The sequence below is a fragment of the Peromyscus californicus genome, unplaced genomic scaffold (assembly GCF_007827085.1).
Source record: "Peromyscus californicus insignis strain IS unplaced genomic scaffold, ASM782708v3 Scaffold_4__1_contigs__length_199733344, whole genome shotgun sequence".
Lineage (NCBI taxonomy): Eukaryota > Metazoa > Chordata > Mammalia > Rodentia > Cricetidae > Peromyscus > Peromyscus californicus.
This window is the reverse complement of record NW_026294562.1, coordinates 75,827,634-75,841,879: the sequence shown is the minus strand read 5'-3', so window position 1 is coordinate 75,841,879 and position 14,246 is coordinate 75,827,634. Positions and strand designations below refer to the sequence as shown.

Genomic DNA, 14,246 nt, shown 5'->3' with positions numbered 1-14,246 from the left:
TATTGATCATTTTTATGTCATTGGAAATGTGTGCGTATCCAAGACATTGCTGATTTTTTTTTTTTTTATGAAACCAGTTGTTTTGTTATTAAGCTCCAGTTTGTCAGTTTTCTTTTGTTAACCTTTACTTTTGATGTCATATCCAAGACATTGTTACCAAAATGGTTCCATTGATAATATGCCTTGTGTTTCTTCTTGTGGCAGCGCATTGACATGGATCGGTTTGATCTTATTGGCCTGGAGGGTAGAGTCTCTCGATATGAGGCTGATACATTTCTACCCCGCCACCGTCTTTCCCGCCGCATTCTGTTAGAAGTAGCTACTGCTCCTGATCCCCCACCTCGACCCAAGCCAGTCAAGATGAAAGTCAACAGGTACGTGCATTAAGGAATAAGGGGATGCGTTTCTTGAAAGAGAAGGAGGAATTGAAATAGAAAGACTTGTAAGCTAGGTTAGTTCATACAGGTGGCTTCAGAGTGTGCTTGCTGTAAAGGGATTGGGGAAGCAAAGGACTGGAAGAGCTCTGAGAGGGACTCCTTCCTGTGTTGCTGATGGTTTTGTTTTCTCTTGGTACTTTCTGGTTATCTCTGGTTCTCTGCACCACTTTCTCCGTAAGGAGATCTCTCTTCTTTCTTCTTTTTGTTTGTATAGTCTTCCTGCCTTGTCTTAGTTTCTCTTGTTACTTATTCTCCTTCTATGTCTACTTAACCCTTTAATTTTTCCTCATAGGATGCTGCAGCCAGTGCCCAAGCAAGAAGGCCGTACAGTGGTGGTGGTGAACAGCCCACGGACACCCCTTGGCCCTGTCCCAGTCCGCCCCCCTCCAGGCCCTGAGGTCTTAGCCCAGCCCACCCTTGGTCCAGTCCCTCCAGTGCTGCCAGCACCACTCATGGTGTCAGCCTCGCCTGCCGGAGCCCCAGGTGTTCCTGCATCCCGGCTGCCTGGACCTGTTCTCTTATCTCCCTTGCAGCCAAACACTGGTCCTCTCCCCCAGGGTGAGTGAAAATGAAACCTAGTGTAATGGGATTACTTCTGGGTACAAAATAGTAAAATTAAAAGAGTTCAAGGATTAGGAAGCATAATGTTCAGTAGAACAGGCTAGAAGGAATGGTAGTATGGAGGAATTTGCAGCCCAGCTAAGGCGTTTGTCGAGATGTATCTGACAGACGTTTGTATCTGCAGTGTTGCCATCCCCCATGGGAGTCATGAGTGGGACCTCACGGCCTCCCACACCAACCCTGTCACTGAAGCCAGCCCCACCTGCCCCAGTTCGCCTGAGCCCAGCTCCACCTCCAGGCTCCTCTAGCCTGTTGAAGCCCCTCACAGTGCCTCCCGGCTACACTTTCTCTCCTGTTGCTGCTACCACCGCTTCCACCACCATAGCAACTGTTACCACTACAGCAGTGCCGACTCCGAATTCTACACCACAACGCCTCATCTTATCTCCTGAAATGCAGGCTCGTCTGCCCTGTAAGTTATCAGGCCTATGTGTTGAGGGTCTTGGGATAAAAAAGCTACATGCTAGAGAGCTGTAGGAAAAGTGGAGCATGAAAACCAAGTTCTAGGCAGCTAGTTCACATTAGGTGTTTTGCTAGATAATGGTAAATCATAAATAAGAGATGTCAAGGAATTCGCAGTTTATTCTATAGGGGAGATGGCCCATAGATGAGTAAATAGTGGTAAGCTCAGAAAGGTAAGTATTTGGAGGATGGTGGTGTAACTCAGTGGTAAATTACTTACCCAGCATGTATAAGGCCCTGAGTTTCATCTCTTGGATGCAAAATCATGAGAAAAATAAATTAAGGTAAAAAGATCGTACAGAGCAGGAAGTATTGTTTGTCTGGTAGTAAGCCATTAGAGAGTGTAAAGAAAATTACAGACAAATGGCACTGAACACAAAGGCTCCCAGTGGAGGCTTAGTTTCTTGAGCATGATAAATTATGAGGAAGGTTTAGACTCAGGAAGATAGGTGCTTTGTGGGGGTCTAAGATGGATGGGCTTTTGGACAGCATAAGTCCTGTGTGCATAAGGCTTTCTCTGTTTGTAGCTGGAGAAGTGGTCAGCATCGGGCAGTTGGCCTCCTTGGCACAACGTCCAGTGGCGAGTGCTGGGGGAAGCAAACCTCTCACCTTCCAAATCCAGGGCAACAAACTGACTTTGACTGGTGCCCAGGTGCGCCAGCTGGCTGTGGGGCAGCCCCGCCCGCTGCAAAGTAGGTAAAACCCACCCCCTGTCCTGCCTTTTTCCTCTTTACTCTGTCTTTGTTTGTGTGACTCTTTAGATGTCAGCCTTTATGTTCCTTAGCTTTGGTGGGTAGGACCAGAGGGAATGGTTGGAAGGGGTCTTTGCTAAAAATAGGAAAGGGTAATTCTAGAGCTGTTACTTCTTGCCTATTCTTTCTCTTGCTCTTGCCTCTGCCCTCAGGCTGATAGGTGCTTCTTTCTTTTTTTCTTTCTCTCTTTCTTTCTTTTCCCTTAACCCAGGGAATGTGGTGCACCTGGTGTCAGCAGGGGGGCAGCACCACCTCATCAGCCAGCCTGCCCATGTGGCCCTCATCCAGGCCGTGGCCCCGACCCCTGGCCCCACCCCTGTCTCTGTGCTGCCTTCTTCGACCCCCAGCACCACCCCTGCCCCCACTGGCCTCAGCCTTCCGCTTGCTGCTAACCAGGGTGAGGCTCTTGGCCTTTGTATTTACTCAGCCCTTACCTGGCCTTGGTCCTTTCAGGCGTGTCCTGGGCCAACTGTGTGTCTAGCCTTCCCTCAGTGTTGTTTCTCCTGCCAGTATCTCCAATATCTGTCTGCCACTTTTTCTTTCCCCTGGACTTTTTGCATCCTTTGGGTCTCTTTGTTTCTTTGTACCTTCCTCTCAATGTGGCTTCCTCTTGCAGTGCCGTCATCCACGGTGAACAACACAGGCGTGGTGAAGATCGTAGTAAGACAAGCCCCTCGGGACGGACTGACTCCTGTCCCACCACTGGCACCAGCACCTCGGCCTTCCAGTTCTGGGCTTCCAGCTGTGTTGACGTCACGCCCTACATTAACCCCTAGCCGTCTAACCACACCCACTCTAGTGAGGCCCCTCCTCAAGCTGGTCCACAGTCCTTCGCCTGAAGTCAGTGGTAAGTTCATAATGGCTGAGGCCAGAAATGTTTATCAGAGATGAATGAGACATTGGTAGCCCTGAAGGTTTCTTAGTCACAAAAGATCCCTTTGTTAGCATATTTACTATGAGTCTTGAGCCTTGACCTATTTAAGATACATTTGTCAGAATCTTAGAGAAAGAAAGGCTAAACCACCTTACTCCTTAAATTTTTGACCTCATATTATGGGACTGAAGGGTTTCTGGGAAATTGGTGAAGCTTGTGGGTTAGTGGAAGGGTTGGGACAGGTAGTAGCAGGAGCAGAAAAATAATTCTTCATGAAGCTAACTTGTCCTCTGTGTCTCCACAGCATCGGCCCCTGGAGCTGCTCCCATGACCATCTCTTCTTCTCTGCACATGCCATCCTCACTCCCTGGGCAAGCCTCTTCTCCAATGACAGTTCACAGTTCCTCTCCCCTTGCTAGTCCTGTGTCCTCTCCAGTCTCAGTCCCTGTGTCATCCTCGCTTCCCATCTCTGTCCCTACCACACTGTCTGCCCCAGGCTCTGCTCCACTGGCCATCCCCATCACAGCACCCTTGCCTGTTTCAGATTTAGGTCCAGCTCTGCTGACCAGTGTGGCTCCAGCACTGGCTGTTGTCTCAGCAGGCTCTGGACCACCTTTGGCGTCAGCTGGGGTTTCCCCGTCAGTGTCAGCCTTGGCTCTGGGTTTGGCCACTACTCCAGCCTTGTCCCCACCTCAGACATCTGGTCACTCTCTGTTGCTGGCTACCACCTCTTCACATGTTCCAGGATTGAACTCAGCTGTGGCCCCAGCATGCTCGCCTGTCCTGCTGCCAGCTTCAGCTCTAACCAGTCCTTTCCCAGTATCACCAAGTTCAGCTCCAGCTCAGGCTTCCCTTCTGGCTCCAGCACCTTCTACATCTCAGGCTTTATCCACTTCTCTGACTCCTATGGCGGCTTCACAGACAGCAATCCTGGGCGCTTCTCCAACTCCTCCTCTGGCTCCACTGTCAGTTCTGGCTCCGTCACCAGGCTCTGTCCCTCTTCTGGCTCCATCACAGACTCCGATTCCATCTGTAACACCATCAATGCCGGGAACCCCTTTACCCTCATCATCACTGGTATCAGCTTCAACTCCTGTGTTGGCTCCCTCATCAACTCAAACTATGGTGTCAACCCCAGCTTCATCAGCTCTCTCAAGCCTGGCTGCGTCACAGACATTGACCCTAGCCCCAACTTTAGCAACTCTTGGTGGATTGTCTCCATCTCAGACACATTCTTTGGGAACAGGGAGTCCTCAGGGGCCCTTTCCAACTCAGACATTGTCATTGACTCCAACGCCAGCACAGACACTGTCTTTAGCACCAGGAGTACCACTGGGTCCAACTCAAACACTGTCTCTGGCTCCAGCACCCCCTTTGGCTCCAAGTTCTCCAGTAGGCCCAACTCCAGCTCACACACTGACTTTGGCTCCTGCATCATCATCTGCTTCACTCCTGGTCCCAACTTCGGTGCAAACACTGACCTTGAGCCCTGCCCCAGTTCCTGTGCCCACTCTGGGTCCATCTGCCACCCAGACTTTAGCACTGGCCCCAGCCTTAACACAGGCTCCAGCTTCCCAGGCGTCTTCCCTCGTTTCAGCATCTGGTGCCGCTTCCTTGCCTGCCACCATGGTAAACCGTCTGTCTGTTCCCAAGGATGAGCCTGAGACACTGACTTTGCGATCTGGTCCTCCCAGCCCTACTCCCACTGCTACCTCGTTCAGTGGGCCCCGGCCTCGACGCCAGCCCCCACCACCACCTCGTTCCCCTTTCTATCTGGTAAGTTTTACTTTCACAAAGGAATTGGAAATTGAGTTTTTTCTTGTAGTGTTGTTACAAAGTATAGTGTTGTCAGGGGCCAAGTCACATTTGGATAGACACCTCTTTTGTGGGTGTGTATTCCAGTCTGTAAAACAGAAATATTAATGTCTTACTTTCTCGGGGGATGTTTAGTTTGGGTTTTGGTGCTAGGGATTGTATCCAGCACCAAAGAATAAACTCAACAGTACAAAATTAAATAGCCCAGGAGCAGAAAGTTCCAGCTATTCCCTTCAGATCTTATCCTGTCTTTTTCTCCCTATCAGAGATGATGTTTTTTCTTTGTTAAACCTCTACTCTTTATTAAGCAAAAGTTCCACCACTGAGCGACTTTACCAGTGCTTGCTCTCTCTTTTTTGTGTTTATGGTTGGTTGGTTGGTTAGTTGGTTTTTGGGTTTTGTTTTGTTTTTTGAGACAGTTTCTCTGTGTAGCCCTATCCTGCACCTCACTCTGTAGACCAGGCTGGCCTCAAACTCACAGAGCTCTATCTGCCTGCCTCTGCCTCCCCGGTGCTGTGCCACCACTGTCTGGCATTTGTCCCCCCCCTTTTTTTTTTTTTTTTTTTTTTTTTTTTGGTTTTTCGAGACAGGGTTTCTCTGTGTAGCTTTGCGCCTTTCCTGGGACTCACTTGGTAGCCCAGGCTGGCCTCGAACTCACAGAGATCCGCCTGGCTCTGCCTCCCGAGTGCTGGGATTAAAGGCGTGCGCCACCACCGCCCGGCTTGTCCCCCTTTTTAAAAAAAGATTTTAAAAATGTTTATTTTGTGTGTGTGTTATGTATCTTTATATGTGCGCATGTGTGTGCATGTGCTCTTTATGGCCAGAAGAGGGCATCTGATCCCTTTGAACTATATTATAGGCTATTTTGAGCCTCTTGATTTAAATGCTGGCAACTTTTTTGGAGACAGTTTCATAACAAAGCTCTGTAGCCCGGCGGTGTTCACACTTTTAATCCTAGCATTTGGGAGGCAGAGAGCTACATAGTGAGACCTTGACTCAAAAACTTAAAAACAAAAAACAAAACAGCCGGGCGGTGGTGGCGCACGCCTTTAATCCCAGCACTCGGGAGGCAGAGCCAGGCGGATCTCTGTGAGTTCGAGGCCAGCCTGGTCTCCAAAGCGAGTTCCAGGAAAGGCGCAAAGCTACACAGAGAAACCCTGTCTCGAAAAACCAAAAACAAAAACAAAAAAAAACAAAAACAAAAAAAAAAGTGTGAACACCAACACCAATCAAGAATAGTTTCTTGACTTGGGGTGGGCTTCCTCTTCTTCCTCCAGAATGGTTAGTTGGGTTCCAGGTTTTTGTTTTTGTTTTTGTTTTCCCTCTTCTCCGTGCCAGGGATCAAATGCAGGACTGTCAGTGTGGTAAGCAAGAGTTCTACCAAAGAACTATCTCCAGTGATAACATAAATTTATGCCAAATATCAAAAGTACAGTGAAGAGGTCAAAAATTAGTCATGTTATATAAGATTGGCAGTTCAGTGAAAAGAAGACAATGTAATTACATAAAACTATAAGCATCGTGAATGCTTTTACAAAAGGTAGAAGTTTTGTTTTGTTTGTTTTTTGAAAAAGGGCTTCTCTGTAACAGCTCTGGCTGTCCTGGAACTTGCTTTGTAACCCACAGAGATCCCCCTGCCTTTGCCTCCCAATTGCTGGGTTTAAAGGGGTGTACCACCATGTCTGACAATAATTTGGTAGTTTTAAAGACAAACTAGAAGGACAGATACAGGAAAGAAATCAATCAAGGTCTTTCAAATCTCCAGGCTGATAAGTTGCCCTTTTAAGCTCTAGGATACCCAGGTGACTGTTAGCAAGTTCCCACCCACCCCATTTTATTTTCTGGCTCTTGTCAAAAATTTTTGGGATTAGCCTTTCTGTAGCTGTTTTTAAACTTAAAAAATAACGAGTAGTGGGCTGGAGAGGTGACTCAGCAGTTAAGAGTACTGACTACTCTTCCAAAGGACCTGGGTTCAATTCCCAGCATTTACATGGTGGCTCACAACTATCTGTAACTCCAGTCTTAGAGGATCTGACACCCACCTCTGTGAGCACTGCACATACATGGTACAGTCATATAGGCAAGCAGAACATCCATACACATAAAAATAAATATTTAAAAAGGTGTGTTTGTGTGTGTTGGCCATTTCACCCTCCATAACTATCTTGCATTCCTTCCCACTCCTGTTGAACCCTTTCCCCCAGTTCCCTGTAGCAGCCTTTCTTGGGCCACCAGCCCCCAAATCATGACACAGAGACTTATTATTAATTATGAATGCTTCGCCTTAGCTTAGATTTCTTTCTAGCTAGCTTTTTTTTTTTAAAAAAACTTAAATGAACCCATTTCTGTTCATCTATGTGCTGCCCCAAAGCTTGTTTACCTCACCTATGTCCTGCCATCCTGCTTTCCTGCTTCCTCCCTATCTGTCTGGCTAAGCCCTGGTTCTCCTTTTCTCTCTGCCTACCAGCCCTACCTATCCCTCCTCTGCCTAGCTATTGGCCGTTCAACTTTTTATTAGATCAGTCAGGTGCCTTAGGCAGGCAAGGGAAACAGCAACACATCTTTACATAGTTAAACAATACATCTTTTTGTAGTGAAATGAATAGTCTATTCCACAACAGACCCCCTCCTATTTTAAAGTCTTTTGTTTGTGTTTTATTCTTGGTGGCCCACTGAATTTAATTTGTCTCACTTACATGAGCGTGAGTGGGGTAGTTATTAAATTATGGTATCTGAGTAGAAGATGATCTAAACATAGAAATGTTTTGGATATAGCTTGGCAATGTCAATTACGTAGTCAGGCTTGTGTGACAGTGTTTACCCACTGAACCATTTTACCAGCCCAGCCACGGACTTTTGGGCAGGTTTAAAGTACCAACCTCCTTCCTGTGGAGGATGCCTCAAACCTAAGCAGAAAGCAATTGGATACTTCCATAGCATACTACTGTTAAACTAAGGGGCACATCTTGCCTGGCATGTTGGTGTTATAACTTATAGGGTTCACAGCCAGAAAAGGCCATTGCTGACTTTACTCTGCCAGTAGTTTGTTGGACATTTTGTGGTACTATGACAGCTAGGTCCTACCCAAAATGTGTGGAGTCTTCTGCAATAGGGTCTTACTATCTTATCTCGGGGGAAGCCAAGAGCAATAAGAATAGCCTGTGTTGTTTGGGAGCCTTCTGGGTCCTCTCTGACCATCCATCAACTCATAGGCAGATATCCCATACCTTTTTACTGGATTTCATTTGATAACTAGCCTATGGCTTTTAGAAATAGCCTTATCCACCCATGCAATAAGTTACCTGCTTATCTCTCTTGTTTTCTTTCTTCCCTTTTTTTTTCAAATGTGTATGGGCTGGAGCGTTGGCCCAGTTGTTAAAAGCGCTATTCTTATAGAGGACTGGAGTTTAATTCCCAGCACTCACATGGGGTGGTTCACAACCATCCATGATTGCAGTTCTGGGGGATGCAACACCCTCTTCAGGCCTCTGGGGCACTGTATGCATGTGGTCCATAGACATAGGTGCACACAAAACACCTACACACAAAATTATGTATTTGTATGCTTGAGGGGGAAAGAGAGTTAAGAAAAGGGCATCGAGGGTCCTCTATCTGTGTTCACTAATTTGAGACCTGGTGCTCTCTGAATCTGGGGTTTACATTTTCTTGGCTAGCCTGGAACCAACAAACCTCACAATTCTCCTGTTGGTCCCCTGCAATGCTGTGACCACAGGCATCAGTGTGCATGACTAGTGTGTTACTTGGGTATTGAGATCCAAATTCAGGTACTCATAGTTGTAGAGCGAGCCCTCTTAAATGTTAGGTCATATTTCTTACTCCTTAATTTTACACACACACACACACACACACACAATTTTTATTTATTTTGAAACAGGATCTCTTTATGTAGCCCTGGCTGTTCTGGAGCTTAGCAGGCTGGCCTGGAATGTGTGCCCTGAATATTTTTAAATTAGCTTACAAGTTTCTTTATGATTTCTTCACACTTAGTTTTGGTTAATTCTCCCCTACTCCCCACCCACATCCCTTTCCATACCTGATAGTCTCTGCTTCTAATGCAGTGGTTCTCAACCTTCCTAATGCTTAGACCCTTTAACAGTCATAAACAACCATAAAATTATTTTTGTTTCTGCTTCCTAACTGTAATTTTGCTACTGTTAGGAATCATAATGTAAATATCTGATGCAGGATACCTGATATGTGACCCCTGTGAAGGGGTCATGACCTACCTGTTGGGAAAGGCTACCCTAATGTCGTGTGTTCTATCCCCCTTATAGCTTCCTGGTCTCTACAGGCACTTCAAATTTAAAATTTCAAAACGAGGATCCACACATAGGATAGAGAACATATAACATCTTTCTGAGACTGTACTACCTCACTCACTATATTTCTAGTTCCATATATTTTCATGCATATTTCACAATTTGACTTTTCTTTATAGCTGGATAAAACCCAATTGTGCGTATATACACCACATTAAAATTGTTTTTGTTTTTGTGTTGGTGATTAAACCCAAGGTTTGTATCTGTTCAGAAGTAAAATGATCAAAATAATGAAGAAATGTCTGACTCTGTTTAAATCTACCATATGTCTTACCACTATGAGGATTATAGAATTATAGGACCAGAAATACCTGTCAATACTTTTTGGAGTATATCTTCAGTTCCTACTATGATTCATGAAAGAATTCACTGATAAGTTATGCTTTAAAAAAAAGTGCTGTCCTACATGCTTAGTGTATGTGTTTGTGAATGCTAAAATACTAATATATAATATTATATTATTATATAAATAGTAAAATATATATGTTTGGGGGGTACAGTTTATCTTGTCAGGGAGCATGGGAGTAGTTTGATAATTATGACTCTTAAGTTATATGTGTGCTATATAACTTCAAATACAAATTTGCATGAATAATTAGTATATTTTATAAATATTCTATAATGTTTGTAGGCAATTTTTGGTTTGAACTTACTTGGTTTATCATAATTCTAGTTGGAATTTTAATTTTTATTATATATTCTACTGATTATTTGGTTGAGGTAAAAATTATGTACATATAAGAAAAAATAGCCTTTTATTTATACAGTGGATGATTTGACTAGTTCTCATTGGCAGCTCTTACCCCATATTTGTTTGTATTACTACTAATGTCTATTACTGTTAATTACTATGAATGTGTACTGTATAGTTTCTAACCTCACATTATGAAATTTTTTCTTTCACAGTGACAGAACTTGAAATGAACTATTAAAGTTCAATTATGTAAGAAAAATAAAAATTGAAACACAGAAAATCTTTTTTAAAAAAAAAAAAGTGAACCCAAAATACAGAAAAGTATGTTTATCTAAAATCATTTAGGTTATCACCTAAGTAAAGCATGAAGCGTTGAGGTTTTTCTTGGCTTTTTCCCAGTCTTTCCTCCACCATCATGCAGAACGATTTTGCTTCCTCATTAGAAGGCCCCTTCTTAGCCGGGTGGTGGTGGCCCACGTCTTTAATCCTAGCACAAGGAGGCAGAGGCAGGAGAATCTCATGAGTTTGAGGCCAGCCTGGTCTACAAATGGAGTTTCAGCATGGCCATGGCTACACAGAGAAAAACCCTATCTCAAAAACAGAACAACACCCTCATTATTTCATGCTTTCCCATTCTTCCCTTTGTCATTTTTCTGTTGTAGTCAGCCCCCACCCCCTGATCTTCCCCCCCCCCTTTTTGAGACTGTACCCCCTGCAGAGTGCTGTATGAAATGCAGCACACCTGGCTCTGTCTGCTGGTTTTAGATTACATTTATTTGTGTGTGTGTGTGTGTGTGTGTGTGTGTGTGTGTGTGTCTGTGTGTCTGTGTGTGTCTGTGTGTGTCTGTGTGTGTGTGTGTTCATTCACATTCCATGGACCTACTACAAGAAAAGATAAGTTAGATGTCCTGAAGTTGAATGTTACATAAGAAAATTGCCACAAATCAGCCATGCTATAAATTGTTGGATATGTAGGTCTTCATTTTGATGTTCAGGAATTCTGCTTTAATAAGCATACAAGGAAAGATGAGTTTTCTCTTGTAGAGGATGATTTCATTTAACATTGAGAAAACAGCAGTTTTCATTGACTAATTTTGAAAATGATAAAGCTCACAGTGTCTGCCTTAGATTTTATTGCTATAGACTCCATCTATAAGATTCTAGACTTTTATAAAGTTTTGTTGCAAAACTCTTGAGTACACCAATTTTTGTTTTTTCTTCTTTAGGATTCTCTGGAAGAAAAGCGGAAGCAGCAGCGATCTGAACGCCTGGAACGGATTTTCCAACTTAGTGAGGCTCATGGGGCCCTGGCACCCGTGTATGGGACTGAAGTCCTGGATTTCTGTACTTTGCCCCAACCTGTTGCCAGCCCCATCAGCCCTCGTTCTCCTGGCCCCAGCCACCCCATCTTTTGGACTTATACCGAGGCTGCCCATCAGGCTGTACTGTTTCCCCAGCAGCGACTAGACCAGCTATCAGAAATCATTGAGAGGTTGGCAGGGCTAAGTGATGATGGGAAGTGGGTCTTGGGGCTTCAGTGGATGTAGTTCTTAGGGCTTATGAAGGTGCTAACTTCTGTGATATTTCAGGGTCATATCTTTTACATTGTTTGCTTTCTTCCTTTCACAGGTTCATCTTTGTCATGCCTCCTGTGGAGGCACCTCCCCCTTCCCTGCATGCCTGCCACCCACCTCCTTGGATGGCCCCTCATCAGGCAGCCTTCCAGGAGCAGTTGGCCTGTGAGCTCTGGCCCCGAGCCCGTCCTTTGCACCGTATTGTATGTAATATGCGCACCCAGTTCCCTGACTTGAGACTCATCCAGTATGATTGTGGTGAGTTCTTGGCTGTTGCAGGACCCTCAATATTTTCATAGTTTTGTTTGAGACAATGTCTCATGTGTACCAAGATGGCCAGTGATTTGCTTATGGAGCCGAGGATGACCTTGAACTTTGGCATACCCAGAATATTTTGCACTCTTAGTGTCAAGACTATTTACATCAAAGAGATGCAGCATAGAGGTAGCATTTTGGTAGCTTTTGTGGAAGTTAAGTGTATGTGATGTTAATTGATTTATTTGCTCAGTAGTTATCAAGACTTCTGTTATTTTGCTTTTCATCTGAGATAATGAGTGAGATCATCATAGCATAGAGTATGGAAGCAACCTTCAGTCCCAGCAGAGGCAGGCCAGATCTCTTGAGTCCTGGTTTATGGAGCCGGTTCAGGACAGCTAGTGCTGCACAGAGAAACCTTGTCTTGAAAAAAAACCACAAATTATGGAAAAAGGCAGCTGCATATGATGGTGTACACCTATAATCCTAGCACTTAGGACAAAGAGGCAAGAAGATTACTGCAAGTTCAAGACTAGTATGGCCTATGTAGCAAGTTTCAGGCCTAGCAGGACTACAAACCAATAGCTTGCCTTAAAAAGTTCATGCATGGGAAATGGTTTGTGGTGACACATTAACCTGCACAGTTAAAAACAAGAACCGTTCATTGAATAGAATACATTTGGCTGAAAGAAACAGAAGCAAGTTTTACAGTGGCTTAAACCACAAGAACAGTTGTTGTTTACATAATAAAAAATTCTGAGCTGGCAGTGGTGGCACACGTCTTTGATCCCAGTTCTTGGGAGGCAGAGGCAGGCGGATCTCCATGAGTTCAAGGCCAGCCTGGTCTACAGAGTGAGTTCCAGGACAGCCAGAGGTGTTACATGGAGAAACCTTGTCTAGAAAGACAAAAAAAAAAAAAAAGAACTCTTTACCCCCCCTTACTCTCAACCTATTTATTCTCCTGATTTTTGCATGGTGTTATGATAACTACCAAAATTCTTGACAATTTCCTAAATGTCCTAGAATGTGAGAAAAGATGAATTTTTACTCATATTTGCTCAGTTAAAAACAAAAAAATGCCGGGCGGTGGTGGCGCACGCCTTTAATCCCAGCACTCGGGAGGCAGAGCCAGGTGGATCTCTGTGAGTTCGAGGCCAGCCTGGTCTCCAAAGCGAGTACCAGGAAAGGCGCAAAGCTACACAGAGAAACCCTGTCTCGAAAAACCAAAAAAAAAAAAAAAAAAATACGTTTTTTGCCTGGGATGGTAGTACATGCCTATAATCTGAGCATCTGAAAAGCTTGAGCAGGAAGATAAGTTTGAGGCCTTGTCTACATAGTAATACTTGGTCTGGGGGCAGGGAGAAAAAAATTTTCTTGTGTATATGATGTGTCTGTTCGTACATGTGTGTGTGAGTGTATGTGCCTATGTTTTGAGTGTGGAGGCCAGAAGCCAATGTCAGTTATTCTTCTCTGTCACTCTCCACCTTTTTTCTATAATTGATTACATTTATTTTTTGGCAATTTCATGTTGTTATACAGTTTCATGATTGATTGCTATATATATCTTCCTGTCTTCACCCTCATCCCAGCTTTTACGTGGATGCTAGAGATTCAAACTGAGGCACTCATGCGTACATAGCAAATACTTTAATGATTGAGCCATCTCTGCAGCCTCCTTCTCCCCACCCCACCCCCATTTTAAATAATGACTGAAACTATAATCGGTTAATTGCAGGTCTTTTGAAACTGGGCTGCAGGTTCAGCTCAGTGGTACGTGCTTTCCTAGCATGCACAAGGCCCTAAATACAATCCCTAGCTCACCCCTCACCACACATATGTATTGAAACTTGAGCTGACAATAAAGTAACTCCAGGGTGTCCAACACTACCAAAAGTTTTTATTACTTTGTTAGTTTTCTGTAGGTACCACAAGGTATGAAGTCCAAGACAATCTGTGGGAGTTGGTTCCATGTGGGTTCCAAAACTAACTCAAGTTGTCAGGCTTGGCAGCAAGTATCTTTACTCATTGGTCTTCTTTCTAGTTTACTCACTAGAAATAATATAAATGTTATTTCTGTTTGTCGTAATCAAAAAATATAATTTAGGTTCACTGATTTGATGTGTTTTGCGTGTGTGTTTGTATGTATATGTGCTACATGCATGCCTGGTGCCCAAGAAGGTCAGAAGTACGCATCAGATACCCTGGAACTAGAATTACAGATGGTTCTGATCCACCGTGTGAGTTCTGGGAACCTAACCTGGTTCCTCTGCAAGAGCAACAAGTACTCTTGCAATTTCTTGAGCCTCAGCATCATTTCTATGTGTTGGAACATTAAACTAGATAACCTCTTAACATCCTAGCCTGTGCCCAGATTTGGTGGTGTACACCTTTAATCCCTGGCAGGCAGATCTCTATGAGTTTG

General features: G+C 44.3%; 1 protein-coding gene across 4 annotated transcripts in view; it reads left to right on the top strand.

Annotated features, from left to right (window-relative positions):
* Srcap (Snf2 related CREBBP activator protein) overlaps nt 1-14,246 on the top strand; it is a 54,743-nt gene that overhangs the window by 29,276 nt on the left and 11,221 nt on the right. For all 4 annotated transcript variants that reach the window (XM_052760716.1, XM_052760712.1, XM_052760715.1 and 1 more), the window contains exons 19-27: nt 205-374; nt 730-995; nt 1,183-1,470; nt 2,048-2,212; nt 2,484-2,669; nt 2,889-3,119; nt 3,451-4,922; nt 11,222-11,487; nt 11,625-11,827. In XM_052760716.1, coding sequence (XP_052616676.1) covers nt 205-374; nt 730-995; nt 1,183-1,470; nt 2,048-2,212; nt 2,484-2,669; nt 2,889-3,119; nt 3,451-4,922; nt 11,222-11,487; nt 11,625-11,827 — 3,247 coding nt within the window. The remainder of the gene's footprint in view (nt 1-204; nt 375-729; nt 996-1,182; nt 1,471-2,047; nt 2,213-2,483; nt 2,670-2,888; nt 3,120-3,450; nt 4,923-11,221; nt 11,488-11,624; nt 11,828-14,246) is intronic.